At 37.4% G+C, this 17126-nt stretch overlaps 1 protein-coding gene across 3 annotated transcripts in view; it reads left to right on the plus strand.

Annotated features, from left to right (window-relative positions):
• Positions 1-17126, plus strand: part of piezo2b (piezo-type mechanosensitive ion channel component 2b) — a 90837-nt gene that overhangs the window by 45656 nt on the left and 28055 nt on the right. For all 3 annotated transcript variants that reach the window (XM_026148833.2, XM_080292295.1, XM_080292296.1), the window contains exons 16-26: positions 1067-1240; positions 4166-4452; positions 6465-6625; positions 8132-8308; positions 9056-9178; positions 10514-10714; positions 11112-11316; positions 12377-12463; positions 12920-13085; positions 16460-16703; positions 16902-17004. In XM_026148833.2, coding sequence (XP_026004618.2) covers positions 1067-1240; positions 4166-4452; positions 6465-6625; positions 8132-8308; positions 9056-9178; positions 10514-10714; positions 11112-11316; positions 12377-12463; positions 12920-13085; positions 16460-16703; positions 16902-17004 — 1928 coding nt within the window. The remainder of the gene's footprint in view (positions 1-1066; positions 1241-4165; positions 4453-6464; positions 6626-8131; positions 8309-9055; positions 9179-10513; positions 10715-11111; positions 11317-12376; positions 12464-12919; positions 13086-16459; positions 16704-16901; positions 17005-17126) is intronic.

The raw sequence follows: 17126 nt of genomic DNA on the forward strand, positions 1-17126 counted from the left end.
CTGTTTGTCTTGAGCTTTTTTGTTTTGTTTTGTTTATTTTAGTAGCTTTGCCCTGCTAGCGTAGCAAAGCATATGTATAGTGGCTTTAGTTGGGGATGGAGGAGAATTTTAGAACTGAATTCACAGATGTCTTATTTTCTTTGATTTCTTTTAAGTAGATATATAGGTAGATATTCATGATGTTACCTAAAAAATCTATTACAAATTGTAGTAGTTCAGTTCTAGTAAAACTACTTTAGTATGTATCTGTTCTTCCAATTTATAGAGCATAGTTGCCTCACAGCTCTTGAAGATGAACCTGCATATTTTAGTAATGAAAAAAGCTACAGGAAAGACTGAAACTATTGTTTCTTGTTTAAAGAAATATACCTACACACTACCTCAAGTAGTATACTTAATTATGTTAATATACTCAGCCATACAAATATAATCAACTATAGTTGATATGTGGTTGTTAAAAGCCTGATTAGTCGTGACAGCTGTGTCCAGGGGCACTATGATATTAAACTGTTTTTCTGTAACATACCATTTTAGTGGTTATATATATATATATTTATTTATTTATTTATTTATTTATTTATTTATTTATTTATTTTTTTCATTTTTATTTTGAGTTTGGTTTGAGTAAGTCCAGATTTAGTTTTCAGACCTCCCAGTCTCAAACATAGGTGCCAGTGCCTCGTCACGCTTGCTGTGTTGGCAAATTTGACTAAATTACCTTAAGTACTTTAACTATAATTACAGTGATTTAAAGGGTAAGGGTCACATTTATGTGAGAATTTCTTTACATTTTCACGTAAACGGAATAAAGTCTTTTGGTTTAAGGTCATACTGTAGATTGCTATGATGTCGCAATAAACCCCCAACATATAATTATTACAAAATGTTATATAAACACCTGGTAGTATTAGATGATGAATAGATTAGATTTTATCTACAGAGTCAATATTCAGCTTCGCTGTGCTCAGTCTTCCAAACTTCAGCAGTTCTTCACACAGTAACCTTGGGAGTGATTTAAGCTTAATCTCACAGTTTTCTGTTTCCTTTGAAATGTTTGTGAATGCAGTCTGGAAGCCCTGGGCTTGAAGCAGTTCGAGCTGGGCGAGCTGTTCATCAGGATTTTCATTCCCACGTCCTTCTTGCTGGCGTGTATTCTCCACCTGCACTATTTCCATGACCGCTTTCTCCAGCTCACTGACCTCCAGGCTGTAGTGGCTAAAGAAGAGAGCACTATCTACAGGTGAGACACATGCTGCTTTTTTTCAATTCATACTTATAACAACAGTAAAGTGATGGGAAGTTGTTTAGATATAGAAATGGTAGAAAATTTGGTTTTATGGGGTTATCGTGATTCAGAATCATTGTAAGTACATTTTCTTTGCTTTGAAACTAAGTGTCTTTTCTCCTTGTAACTTGGAAGCTTTTGGTTTGCTGTAGAGCCCGACCGACACCAATACCGATATTTGGTGATCTAAAAATCCGAAATATCGGTCAGTATTTTGCTTTGTTTCATGCACACAAACAGATTTCCCTAACATTTATTATGTGTAGTTTTTTACAATTTCATACCAAGATAGTGCAGAATAAAAATAAACTTGTTTTATTGTGGATTAATTGTGGAGAATAGTGCCCTCTGTTGCACTCATAACATCGCTGAAGGGTGTTTCCCCTTTTTCCTCTTTGCTTTTTTAAATTTTCATTTATCAGCCAGTAAATGAAAATGATATGCCTGATATATCGGAAAATATTGGCCCATGCGGTCATGCAGTAATGCAGTATATTGGTCATCTGATATATCAGTCAGTCTTTAGTTTGCTGTGCCGCCCCACCCCGACTTCTGCTTGTTACATTTTGTACTTCACAACTCCAGTGCAAATTGATTAGTAGATAATTATTGCAATAAATTTCCACTACTCACGAAGTATGCATGTAAAACCCAGTTCATCCGCTTTTATGTCACACCTTGTTATACGGCCGCTGTAACCTCATCGGTCATTGCGTGCTGTGTCGTGCAGCTGTGTGTCATAACATGCACATTTCACAGTCTGCGGCATGGGTCATTTAACTTTAGCGTTGTTTTTGTGGATTTTGTTGTTCTGCTACCACTTGCTCAGCTCTTCTTCCCTCTGCTTCTCTCCGTCACCTGCTGCTTTCTATCTTCTCCGCCTGTTTCACTCACAGCCACGCCAAAGTCAATGGGCGTGTCTATTTAATCATGAATAGGTGGGTATTTGCTCGCTTTCTGTAGCATCAATCACCATCCCATGTCACCTCTGAATCTTAGCGTTTTCTTCCTTTTGCAATACATCCTCAGCACCCACAGTGACTTACCCCTCTTACCTTGTTTTTGATGGTATTTTATTGAGAATCTGAAATATCTTGCACCTGAAGATCAGGTATTTTTCATGACATGACTGGTTTTCTTTTTTGGGGTTTTGGGGTTTCTTTATTTTGCCTGTAGCCTCCTCTTATTTGGATTTTCTATGTTTTGTTTTTTAATAAAAAATGTTCTACTTCTGACAGGCAACAAACTTACTCATGCATGTTTAAAACTGCAAAAAGTTCTTGCTCCCCTCCACTAGCTTTACACTGATCCACACCCTGATCTATGCACTGAACCCCAGAAAATTACCCCCTTCCTATAAAAGCTCGCCTCCCCCAAACCACTGGAGTCCTGCAGCCAGTTTTCGTGCATTTTAAAATGACGTTTCAGCCTGTTTTTGTGTCAGTTTCTCTTCTCACTGTTTATGATGACTTCTGTGTAACTATATTGTTCTGAGCAGCATCAAAGAAAAAATTCCCACTCCACAGAGCAAGTAAGTGTGACTACCAAACACCAAAATGCTCGTCTTGACATGCAGCCAGTCCGTGCAAGCCAAACCTGAACCTTGACATGGCTCCATTATTGCCTGAAAAGACATTGAAGGATTAAAGCCTCCCCTTAGTTGTTTATCTGCTGCTCAAAGATCAGACACCATGAATACAACACGGATTATTTTAAAGAATGCAGCAGGAATGTGCACTGCTTTTAGTTTGAAATGCCTGATGAAACACTGCTCTGTTGTTCAGTTAGCAGAACGAGCAGATTCCCATCCTGCATCGGAGTCATTTGACAGTCATCTTGACCTTGTGTATAATTTTTCAAGTATTTATATACTTATGAGGACAGAATACCTTAGAAAATAATAAAAGAGATTTCTTTTTTTGTTTGTTTTTAGGGATTTGGTTTTTGTTCACTGTGCTGATGTCTTGGTCGAGTTTAAGATCAGATGCAGATAAATTTATGGAATATTAGGACGAAAAACTTACGAGGAACACCTCTTCTTATCTTACAATATTGATCGTAGCATATCCTTGTAGATATGTCTGTATGTATCCCGTCGCCTCCTTTTTAAACAGTTATCATAACTATTTATTAATAATCTTCAAATGTACATATATGACCCAATGGTCACCAAAATTTGTATCCACTAAATACCAACTATGAAGATTTTTATCACAAGAAATGCTGGTTGGATTGTATCGATAAAGGATTGAGAATTAAATATATTTTTTTTATATCTCTACTACCAAACAGTTTCTAGTGTTTTTTTTGTGTATAATTTTGTTTATTTTTATATATTTCGTTTTGGGTTTTATATGTCTTCACTTCCCATTTGTCCTTTACCTAAAGGAAATATGGGTAAAAACATTATCAAATCTAGGAGCGTATTCATGCTCGAACCAATAATGCCTTTATTGGAAGTTTTGAATTTAGTTGCCACATGATCCACAATTACAATTTACAACATATAATTTGACGTTTTTTAATGGATTATTTGGACATAAAAACAGAACAGCAACAGCAGTGAGTGCTGGCATGAAGATAGCAAGTGGAAATAAAAACAAAAAAAGACACATTAGTCCTGAACCTGTACAAACACAACCATTACTGCTGTCCTGTCAGGTTTACACCATTCACACTCTATGGTTAACACACAAAATATGGAAATTGTACAGTTCCATAACAACATGATAAATAATAAAATGTTTAACAACAACAGGAGCAATCATATTTAAAATCCGTAAGTCACAGAAGGTCCTCATATGTATATTAATACAGATCTGTGCCCAGGGTTGCGTGTTCGTGTGTGTTTTTGTGTAATAACTTCTGCCGTGTCTTCAGACTGGTGGACCCGGATGGCAGCCTGCCAGACCTCAGCATGCTCAGTGCCAGCTCGGTGGACGCGATGCTTCTCAGAGAGGAATGTGAAACACATGTAAAGCAGAACATGCAGGAGGGTTGGGATATGGAGAAAGAGAAGGAGCAGGCCCTGGTGGTGGTGATGGATGACACTGACATGACTAATGAGAAGCCCAGGAGCTTGTCTGACCCACGGCAGTCCAGCACAGAGGAGAGCCAACAGTGCAGTGCGAAGACCGAGCCGGAGCCGAGCACAGAGCAGAGCTCAGGTACCGAGCAGCACGGCGGGTCCATGACCTTAAATGTGATTTCAAAAATACTGTGAAATATTTCACTTGATCTAATTCATTTTTGTCTAATCAAGCATAACATTCAACTACTAAAATATTTTTTTCTGTATAGAAACACTAATAAACATTTAGAATTTATTGTCTTAAAAAATTTTCTATGTAAAACGATTAATTTAGAAGTTCATGGTTAACGACAACAATTATGCTTTAGTATTAAAAATACAATTTTGATTAAAGAGCAAATTCATATTGGTGGATTAACCATTACAGAAAACAAAAATGATTTTTAGTAATCACCAATCCTGTTAAATTAGGGCATCTTACATTGGCTGGTGGTCTAAAAAACTATTGCATTGTGGGTGAAAGCTTTAAAGTTTTTGGAAATATCTAAGTCAGACATTAATCAAGTGTAAACATTAAGCCACTGAAACAAATTTTTCTATTCAAGAATGAAAGTAAATAATTTTAATTTCACATCTTAATCAAAATAACACTCTGTTTGTATGTCAGTAAATTAGAAATTTGATTTAAAACTGCAATAATTATGTTTTAGCATTAGTTTCCACATAAACTTTAATGTCAAAACTGTGTTTGTGACGGAACATTTCTGTCAAAGCAGCATGTTTCTTTTTTTATAAAAGGAAATGGCACATTAATATCATGCTGATTGCAAGTAGCTGTCATAGACATACGTGCGATGGTAATAAAAACCTAGCCAGCGCACGAGTCATGCATCATGCATTTAGTGCTAAGCCTCTAGTTTTTCAGTTTGCTCTCAAGTTCATTGTGGTCTTTAAAGGTCAAAGCTCTGTGCTGCCGCCCTGGTATCTTCTGCCTGCGCTCACACCAGCCAGCCACTGCTGCAGAATTTGTAAAAGCGGTTGTACTGCAGGTTTTTTGTTTTCAGCCGATTTATCTTGCATTACGACACAGCACATAGCTCAAGCGCCTGCTTTTACCCTCCTGCTAAGGCCGACCAAAGCTGCATTACTAGCATATTTACACAGACAGTCTTGAATGAAAATGTTGTTTGCATGCACAGAAAATAAAATGGGTGATAAAACACAACCCTGCGGCCCTGCAGGGCCTCTTAGTTTATAATGAGTTGTGGGCTGTACGAGGTATATTCTCTCAGAGTTTCTTAGCCAAACAATGGGGCCTCTATTAAAGCCTGAGATAATATGGATTTTGTAAACGTATACACGCTCTACCACAATATAGTGGTTTTTATGGGAATATGAAACAAATTATAAAGTCCTGTTTCTCAGCTAAATAAAACAGCAGTTTGGAATTTGCTTGTTAATACATTTTTTAAGCTCATTCTCATCAAACTTCAAAACTTTAATATTGGAAAAAATGATGTTAACAATCCTGTAGCAGCTTCAGAATTAATATGAAACACGTGTTTGCTACCATAAAGTAACCAAAAAATTGAAATTACATTTCTTGAATTTAGTTTCTAATAGTTTACTCTTCGTCTGTAAACAGACTAATGAAGTGGAGGAGTAATTGTTTTAGGCTTAATTAAATATTTACAGCAAGGTATTAGTGAGTAAAAGCTCTATTTTCTTTACTTTTTTACTTTGATATCAAACATTCTTTAAATTTGTTAGATTAATATGCATTATTAGCTTCATATTAATCTAACATGAATCTGTATTGATTGATTTATTTTTAATCAATAGAGGGGTTGACTCTAAAAATACCACGGCTGCATCAATTACATATATATATATAAAGGGCTATAAAGAAGGAACTGTATATCTGCCTTTCATTTCTGAATGAACTGTAGAAAATTACAAACATGTGGAATGGCAGCTAACGTTGTCCTGAAGTGAAGCTTGTGCAATCTCCCAGCTTAAGTTGACAAACTTGCAGGTGAAAAATAGAAGTAACAGGGATATTCGTTTTTAAACACTTTCCGTTTGCACCTCTTCAGTCTTGTCACTTTCCCATTTAAACGTGTCTGGTTTTTGTCTCTTTTTCCTCAGACCTGAAGAATAAATGGCACCTTGTGGTTGACCGTCTGACAGTGCTCTTCCTCAAGTTCCTGGAGTATTTCCACAAACTGCAGTTGTTCATTTGGTGGTTACTGGAGATCCATATCATCAAGATCGTTTCCTGCTACGTTGTCATGGTTGCTATCAAAGAGGTATGAAAGCTGAAGAATTGACTTACTTTTGTACCTGCAGCAAGACAAACTTAAACCTGCCTGAAAGTCATATTTTATTTTATTTGGTCAGCTTTCATATCAAACACCACAGGTGGTAATGTGTTTCCCTTCCTGTTGGTGCTAAAACTGAGTACTGTTTATAACTGCTTTTACTTGGGTCCCATCTTCTCTTTCCTGCCTTTGTTAGCACTCCGCAGTATATCCTGGAGAGGCGCTGCTATTTTAGTGTGATTACTTCTCAGATACACAAATAAAGCTGATGTCGTTCAGCACTAATCTAAATTGAACTGTTTACTATATCGCATACAAGCCAAATAATAGTGTGGGGGATTCTGGAGAATTGTAACAGCTTCTACACTTTGGAGATGTAAAGAAGAGTCTGAGATTTTTTGAGTTTACACATGAACCATACCAGTCTTATGAAAACTCATTTGACAGTCTTTACAGTCATAGTAAAAAGATAAGCTAAAAAATAGTGTCATTATTAATTTAACAAAAGTTAATCCAAAATAAAAAACCGTGTATTAAAACAGTACACCCCATTATTCGGTAGCTTAGAGAGCCTCCTGAATAACTTAAAGTACAGTAATCATTTTCTATCTGGCTTCATCAGCTTCCCACGTCATTGTGGAGGAATTTTAGCCCACTCATAGGAATTCATGTAGGTCAGGTTTTTACTGGGTCACTGCTTTTTAGATTAGTTTTTGATAAATAAATGATGACACAGTATAGTGTCAGTGTCAGGACTGGGTATCGATCGGTTTCTTTTATCGATTCGATTCCAATTCCCAAGGTCCCAATTTTGACTGAGACAGTCAGAAATATTATAATTCTGATAAATTATCAGTACATATGCTTATTTTTATATCTATGTATACAAAGCTGACACTTGTGAGACTTAATAAGAGGTGGGAGCATCACAGCAGATGTCTTTGTGTCGAAGTAACTGAAAAATATGAAGGAGATTTTCCTGGCCTGACTTTTTATATCAAATAAATTATTCTGCAGTAGATCAAAAACGGAAGAAAACCATGAATCATCATATGAACATTACCTGATGCTGCTGAAGTGAAACAGAGCAATGTTAAAGAGGTTTTATTGGAGACACAGCTAAGCGTTTTGCAATTTGTCATACTTTTAAAAAGTTTGCATTTCTTCGGTATTGAACAGCAGAAATGAGCCTTTCTTGTCGGAGGCGAAACAGCGAGCGACAACGCTGTGCACAATTGTGTTGGCAGCAAAAGTAAGAGGGAATTAATGACGATGTTTATCAAACATGAAGCGTAGTTTTGATCTTCTTTTGCTGCTGGTTCAGTGAATTTTTCAATCATCACTGATTTACACCTGTTTTCTTTTCAGTGTACAATGTGTGTGTGTGTGTGTGTGTGTGTGTGTATTGTTAAAAATTTATAGCCGTAGCTGTGGAAAAGAGGTATGAATGACAAAGTTTTTTTGTCCTCATCACATCTATTGTCTTTTGTCCAGGTGTCTTTGTTCAACTATGTGTTCCTTGCATCCTGGGCGTTTGCACTGCCGTACAGCCAGTACCGGCCCCTTGCCTCTAGTGTTTGCACTGTCTGGACGTGTGTCATCATTGTATGTAAAATGTTGTACCAGCTGGACTTAATAGATCCCAGCAAGTACTCCAAGAACTGCACTTTGGTAAATATTAATGCTTCTCAACCAAAGTTGTATAGAATACATGCTGTTCTTTAGCATTGTCCCTATTATCCTTAATTAAAGCCAGATTTTTTGTAGATTCTCTTGATTTTGATTGATGTGCGCCTGCTTTATGTCATGATTTTTGTTGGCGTTGGGCATAAAAACTCTGGAATAAAATGTTTGCATTCCAAAAGAGACAAAAAGCCTTACTGCTAGTTTCCAAGATTTGAATTAAAGTACTATGGTTCTTTGAAGCTCCATATTTTTTATTCTTGGATTCTTCTAGTAAAGCTTTGGATGATTTACAGATCAAATAAGCCTTGTTTATCGTATACTCACCTTAGATGAGCTACTAACTTCATCCATTCCAGGAGATCTGAAACAACAAGTTGTTTTAGATCCTCTGCCTTTGAGCTAGGTGTCTTCCCATTGTCTGACCCTTATAAAAAGAAAGTTTAAATTACAGGTTGGTGGGACTTCTATGGTTACAACCAAAGCAGTGTGTCTGAAATGACCAAAATAGGCTATATCTGCTCTCTCTGACATCATTCAGAGCCAAGGGTAGAAAAAGTCTTTCTTAAAATTAGCGTTTAGAGCAGCCTGAAATTTTGCCTCATAGCGACTTACTCTTACGGAACTCGATATTTGAAACTTTGACCATGTTTGATGAAAACATAATTCCTACTTTAGGCCTAGTTTTTAATTCTACTAGACTGGAAAACTGACCCATTGTGTTTTTGTCCACAGTTATGCAGAAACTCAACAAATAAGAGTTTAATGTTACCAGAATCTTTGTTGTATGACGGAAGAGTGGATCCAGCCAACTGGGTGGGCCTCAGGAAGTATGACGACCTGCTGGGCTACCTGAGGGTAAGGTCGAAATGAACCACAGTTCTTTTATCGTTGTTATACACTGCCTATTAGACTCTTTATTCTTTATTATTTATAGAGCAATTATGAATTTAGAACTACCGTGTTTACAGGAAAATTGTAATGCGTTTTTTTTTTTAAATTATTATTAACTTTTATGTCAGCAGTAATCTCTATTTCATGTTTAATTCATGCAGATTTGGGTAATTCAGTCAAATATGAGATGTTTAACACATCACCGACCTAGTGCTATTTGGCTGTTTAAAGTCAGTATTTAATTTGAAATAATATCAAAATTCCACAAAATGCAGTCAACTGAAAAAAGAACAAATAAATATTCCACTGCAATACATTCCTAAGAAAACAGACTGTGTAATTATTTTTATTTACTTTCCTGTGTCACCTGCCGAGTGTCACTCTGTTTCACCCACACCTCCAAATCTCTGTACAGGGAAGGAGGTGATCTGTGTTTTATTCAGTGAGATGAACACAAGATTTTTGGATTTTTAAAATAAACAAAATGTATAAAAAATGTATTTAAAAAAAGCTAATATTGAGTGATAACAGTTCATAGCAAAGGTTTTCAACTACAGGCTGCCACAGACAGCAGGCCTGGTGCTTAACTGTAATTCAACGGGTTGTAGAGCTCACCTTTGTACGGAAGTCTTATGTAGATGATGAGTTATATGTTTGACAGTTAGGAGGAATATTTGTAAGATTCTTTTGTGAGTATCTTTCCCCATCCCCTGGACCTTTTAGGGGAACTTAATACTTGTGAGATCTCAGACTCTGAATACTTAGAATTTCTATTTTATTTAGTTAGCAGTGGTTTTCATATTGAAACATCTCATTATGTGTTTGTTGGCATAATGAAAAGCCAGACTGGGATTCAGATCATCCCTCCGTGTGGTTTCATCTCCACTGTCTAAGAGCAAAAGGGAATTTCTTATTAGATTTTCTTTGTAATTGTTTCAATGTGCAGTACTGAAATCAGTCACTAGGGATACAGCAAATCACATCTTGATTGCAGTCTTGTAAGTCGGGTTTGTGTTTTTGTTTTCTTCACACTTTTAGTAGTTTAATGTAATTCACTTGACCTTGTGAAAATATGAAGTGCCAATCAAATGTTGCCAATAACTGGGACTATTCTGCAGTTTTTGTCCTTTAAATGAGTAAAACCAGCAATGTTAAAGTTGCTCTCTGGATACTCCCCAACCCGTCGTAATCCTCAGCCCATTTAATCACATTTAAATATTTTTTAAAACTATATTATAAAAACACAGTTTATAAAAACTAAGCATTTTGGGGAATTTTCTCTTCTGACCATCTGAGCAGAACAACTTCTGGATGCTGGCTCTGTTAGCATTGGAGGTAACCATCTACCGCCATCAGAAATACTTCAGACTGAGGAACAAATTGTCACCTCCCGCTGCCAGGATTATCTTTCATGACATCACACGACAGCACCTGGACATCAACATTGTCTGCTTCATCAAATACTTCATCAACTATTTCTTCTACAAGTTTGGACTTGAGGTAGGTGGCATAATGAAGTAGAAATAGTTAAATTGGGGCGATCGTGGCTCAAGAGTTGGCAGTTCGTCTTGTAATCGGAAGGTTGCCGGTTCGAGCTCCAGCTTGGACAGTCTCGGTCGTTGTGTCCTTGGGCAAGACACTTCACCCACCACCTACTGGTGATGGCCAGAGGGGCCAATGGCGCGATATAGCAGCCTCACTTCTGTCAGTCTGCCCCAGGGCAGCTCTGGCTACAACTGTAGCTTGCCTCCACCAGTGTGTGAATGTGAGAGTGAATGAATAATGGAATTGTACAGCGCTTTAAGGTTCTCGAAAAGCGCTCTATAAATGCAACCCATTATTAAAATGTGTACTGTGCTACACTGCTTCATGTACACTCCTCTTGTGTTTCCCTTAGACTTGCCTGCTGTTGGTCGTCAACGTCATAGGGCAGCGTATGGACTTCTATGCCATGCTTCATGCTTTTGCCTTAATAGCGGTGCTGTACAGACGTAGAAGGAAAGCCATTGCTGAGATTTGGCCCAAGTACTGCTGCTTTCTGGCATGCATGCTTACTGTTCAGTACTTCGTCTGCATCGGGATCCCACCTGCAGCCTGTAAAGGTTTGTGTAATCAAATGTGCCAGATTGCACTCACAATAAACAGACACTTGGTGAGTCAAAAGCTGATTAATTTCCTCGTAGAAGCCATTCTTAACAATGTGTCTGGTCCAGATAACTGACTGATTCTCCAAGATGCTTATCTATCTCATCACCATATCACCATGGTGAAGTAGGTGAGCAAAATTTTTCAGGCACCAGGAAGACAGGAAATTTTTACTGTGCAGATTTGTCTTTGCTTGTATTCAGGAGTTAAAGTGGAATTTGCGAAGTAGTGAAGTGTGGGGAAGAGAATCGCTTAGAAATTTGAAGTAGATTTGTTTTCTTTGCATACAGGCTGTGATCAGATAACATTTTCTGCTGCTGCTCTGAGAATTACTGCTGTTTGTGGATTTAGGAATCCAACTGAACTCAACAAGAATAAACAAACTTTACATGAGCTATAAAGCTTAAAAACTGTATAAAGATCGTATAAAGTTTATACGCTGATGAGTGAATCTAATCAGGATCATCAGCTTATTTTAAATTGATACACTAAACCTAATGTAACCTAGCACTGACAATGAGCACCACAGTGTAATGCAGTTACCCTGCATTAAACTGTAAAAATGTCTATTATTTTCATGCAAACTGTAAAACAAAACCATAGCGAGTTGGGATATTTTTATTTTATTACTGAGTAAGTCTCTCCATCCCATCAGCTGGAAGCAATGCCAGGCTGCAGCACAAAAAGAAATAAATAAATAAACAAAATCACTCTGTAGAATAAAGCGTTACCATCGGATTTAATTACTCATTAAATGAAGGGTATGTAATGATTTAAATAATGTAAGTTAAAAGTCAGTTCATTATTGTTTCAGAGATAAATTAAGGCTGTTTTTCATGTAATTACAAAAACTGTCCACACGTAAAAGGTGTTCTCTTCATGTTTATGATGCACTTTTTTTTTCTTTTTTTAATCCGTTAACACGTCATGGCTCCATTCTTTTGCGGTTCTTCAAAGCGAAGCGTGATATTTTTATGATGTTCTTACATATGTCTGATGATAATGTTTTCTTTTCAGGTTATCCCTGGACAGAAAATGACAATGTGGTCAAGTGGCTCTATATTCCAGATTTCCGCAGCAGGCCCAATCCTTTATTCCTCATCTGTGAGTTTTATAGTTAAAGAGAAAATTTCTTTGAAGAATAAATGAAAATCCTTCATTAGAAGTTAGAAACATGCATGTAAATCTTCATGCGATTAATCATATTAGTGGATTATTCTTACTAATATATTAGTATATCAGAAGCATTTTGTTATTACAATAGTTCGTGGTTTAAACTCCAACATGACATAATTTTGTGTTAAAATTATAATGTATAAAGTAACTAGTAAATAAAGCACTCAAACACATCTAGTGGTGTTTAAAAAAGTGCAAACAAACTTTCGACTTCGACCGTCTGTCTGCAGTCTCTAAATAACTAAGCTAACTTTTAAAATTTGAGAGTTGAATACAGTAAAGCAAATGTACCGTCACAGGCAAAATCAAATAATTGTTTTATCTTATGAAGATTTAACACTGATTCCACAAATAGAAACGCTTTCATCTCCTCTTCTCTTTTAGATGACTTCATGTTGCTCCTCTGCGCCTCCCTCCAGAGGCAGGTCTTTGACGATGAGAACAAGGCAGCTGTCCGCCTCATGGCCGGTGACAATGTAGAGATCTGCAGAGACCTGGATGCAGCTTCCTTCAGCGTCCACAACCCTGTGCCCGACTTTATCCACTGCAGGTACCACAGATAACACTCCAAATTAGATATACTTTCATTTTGCTTTCAGTAAGAACTGCTGCAGTAGTACTTACTGAAAGTAGTATGCCTTAAAATGTTCTGTACATGTAGCTGAGGCAGAGAATTGTGGCCAGAAAACATGCTGTATTGTATACTACAAAATGCAGCTAAGTGCTGGTGCAACTCTTAGTATTGTTTTGATACATTTATTTCAACATACTGTGTATTAGGACATTTTTTTGCCATGTGAGTTAGTGTGGCAGCACTGGTGCTGGATCCTTGATTCAAAGCTTTGTTCACTACAGTGGTTGGCCTTGTGGCCTTGTGTATTTCTATTAGTCCTACATGGATAAAGTGTATTGCTGTATGTACCTTTTTAAATGATTTCCAGTTTCTGAAATATATTTTACATTAGATTCTCTTTTCATCATTTTGTGGCTATTGCATGGCTCAGCCGCCATTAAGACAGAGGTCAACATGCTGAAATGGAAAGGAAGTGAAGTAGCCAGTCTAATTGATGCTTAATGATGTTGGGTGCCTATCTATGATGTCAGATACAAAACTGAAATGTGCTCCACACAAGTGGAGCTGTTAAAAGCTAAGTATATGTATTTAAAGCTTTTTGAAAGTATTTTACAGTCAAAAATTGGTTTTAGAAATGTATAACAGGCTTCAACATTAAAGAAAAACCCATTTGGTTATTTTAGTATCCATAATTTATTTCTACTCAGGACCTTCTGTCTTTGTCCCTAATTTCCTTTCTGTCTCCCTGTTGTCTCTATCTTTATAAAGCCTAATATATATCTCTCAGCTAAACATTAAACTCAAATTGCTTGTAGTGAATAGTCCAGCACAACACATGTGTACTTGCAGTTATGTATGTACATGTGTGTGATTGACGGATTAATTGTAATTATTTCTTTAATGCATTTTCAGTGTTTTTTTTCCATGTCTCCAATTCTCTTTGCTTTTTTGTGTGTGACCCACTCTCGTGACATCTCCAGTTGGTTCTTGTTTTACTTTGTTACCTTGTTTGTCTCACTCTGCAATTATTGCCCCAGAAGTATATGACTTGAGACAACTTTGGAATTACTAAATTATGGATACTAAACAATCCGCAGATTGAAGTTTTCACATTCCCATTGCAATAACACAATTGCATCTCTTACAGCACTGGTTTTCAGACTTTTTCTGGCATGTCCTGCTTCACAAGCTGACAAAATAGATCAACAAACAGGCTGAACACCCCCCTTTTCCTCCATTTGCGTTGTCAGAGGTGTGCTCTGAAGAAAACTGTTGTTGTGCTTGGCTGCAAACTGTGTAACTGCAGAAATCTTAAGTGGGATGGTGCTGAATAAGAACGTTCTCAGTCAGCAAATACTTTATCCCAGAAAAATAAAGGTAAGAAAAAAATGACAGCTGACAGTAGCTCACGTCAGAGGTTTAGTGAGGGATGTTATTAAATACATGCTGTATACATAATTTAGAAACTCGCCTGATCTGGATACTGACTTTGCACATAAAGAGTGAACGCAGGATGTTGAGGGGAAGAGGGCGCGAGTTAAAAAGACAGCAAGAGCATCCTGACCTGTCCACACTCATTGATTATGTGCTCTTCAGATTCCACTGTTTTGGTGTGCAAAGTGGACAAGTCTTTTATTAACGCACTCTGTGTCCATCAACAAGCACTAGTAGTGCAAGAGAGAGAGCTGTACAGCCCGTCTGTCCATGCCACAGCAGCTCTGCACTTATTCCATCGTTTCCCTCCAGAATCGAATTACGGATACGGGGTGGGGGGAGAAATCCATAATCCACAAAAACACTCTGTCCGTCACTCCCCAACTCAGACGCTTTTTCCTTGTACTCTAACTCAATAAATAGCTTTTAAGTATGGAAAAGGTATTTTCTCCCCCTGATGAAGAAGGACACTCACTCAGCTGTTCCGGCCCTTCAACGCATCGTCCCATCCAAACCCACTTCATCAGAGCTGCTTTCTAAAGAGTTGAAGCTGTTACTGTGGCCCCATGTATCTGAAATTAATGCACGCTACATCTCATGTTTCCACTCTGCGCATCATATCGTCAGCCTTTCACATGGAGCCATAGACATGCGCCTAGCATGTTAGAGACGCGCAAGACATGCAGCAGTGTACCTGTGCTGAGCAAAAGGATCGGGTTACAGCTCTCATTCCTATTCATTGATCAGATTCTAAGTGACATTAAGTGATACCCTAATTGTGAATGATGAGCAGATAATTCTCTTTTGACTTTTGCTATGTGGTAAACATGTACCCTAACCTGTAATAGCAGCTAGCTGGGGTCCATGGGGATTAAAATCAGCTCATCAACTACATCCACCTCCCTCATTGCTTTTTCATGACAGCAACAGGCCTTGTGTAAATATACGTCTTACTCTATGGATTTATTTGAGAATTAAAGTGCTCAAATAAGTCCACACAAGATGACATTTTGAGACATGATTGAAAATTGTTGAAAAACGCTAGTTGTTGAACACAGAGTAACGACTGTTTTGCTAATTACATTTAATTGCCCAGGATTTTATTTTTTTAACTTTTTTTCCAAGCAGAATTCTAATGATTTCAGAATATAAATAAAAGCAGTCCAAGACTTTATACGCCCACCTGCACTGAAAATGAGTTCCAAAACAACTATGAATCGAGTCCCTGGATCTAGAAAAATATATGTAACTAGATTAATTTGGGAGGTTCAATATTATGTCACTCAATCTCAAAGGGAGAGACCAGCTACTCTTTGGAGAAAGCTCATTTCTGCTGTTTGTATCTATGACAGCTTCACTCTTTGTGCTCATCATCAGCAAGTAGTGTGATCCCCTCTAAAGCTGGAGCAAGATGGGACCCACTACCTCAGTCTAGCAATCCAGAGGCATCACCCCAGGTCTCTATGCGACGTTGCAGAGGCATGTCAACCAAGACGGCTGTTTTTGGGGTCATTGTTCACATGCTCGACCCAATTTCAGCCAACCTTTAGCTGGTGGACAGAGTCAGTTTTCTAATTATAATGTTATAAACATTTAACATGCTAAAGCTCTTGTTATATAAATAATAATGACACTGTGATATGTCATGTGTTGCTGTTCATTTGAGGTTGTATTTGCCTAATGTTAGAACCTGATAGTCACCAGATGAAAGAGGATGCACTTTCATTTTCACATGACTCCATGTTGGGATGTCATATTTGATCTCTCTGTTTATTTATTTGTTTTTGCGGAGGTTAGGAATTTTCATTCACATTTGGAGCTGCCACTGTGCTGCTTTTGAAAGGATCCTTATTCTCAAAACTACCAGACACTTGTTTGTCTTTTCATTTACAAAAACTGTTTTTCTCTATTTCTAGGTCCTACCTGGACATGCTAAAAGTTATCATGTTCAGCTACCTTTTCTGGTTTGTCCTCACTATCATCTTCATCACTGGAACCACACGTATCAGCGTCTTCTGTATGGGTTACTTGGTGGCCTGCTTCTACTTCCTGCTCTTTGGTGGAGACCTGTTGCTGAAGCCAATCAGGAAGATCCTCCACTACTGGGACTTCCTGATTGCCTACAACATCTTTGTGATTACTATGAAAAACATTTTATCTGTAAGTAATCTATGACAAACTGATTATAATACCATTATCATCATCTATATATTCAACATAAAAAGCGATAAACCGCTGAGATTTGAAAACATTATCTGCATAGTATTTACAAAGCAATACAAATGTGAAGTTTTAACTGATATGTTGACAGTTAAAATGCAATATTTATAGTGTGTAATAAAGCAACATTGTTTTTAGATCCTGGCTTGTGGGTACATCAACCAACTGCTACAGGACCACTGCTGGTTAATCCAGGTGTTCAGTCTGGCATGCACCATCAAGGGCTACGACATAAATACAAGTAAGCAGAGGGTGAATTGACTCAAATTTCATTCCTTTAACTTTCATGAACAACTTGCAGGTATAATCCTATAACTTAGTTAATAATAATTTAAAAATCCAAGTCCCATCCAAGCCTCCACG

This window comes from Astatotilapia calliptera, chromosome 18, assembly GCF_964374335.1.
Source record: "Astatotilapia calliptera chromosome 18, fAstCal68.1, whole genome shotgun sequence".
In the NCBI taxonomy this organism is placed as follows: domain Eukaryota; kingdom Metazoa; phylum Chordata; class Actinopteri; order Cichliformes; family Cichlidae; genus Astatotilapia; species Astatotilapia calliptera.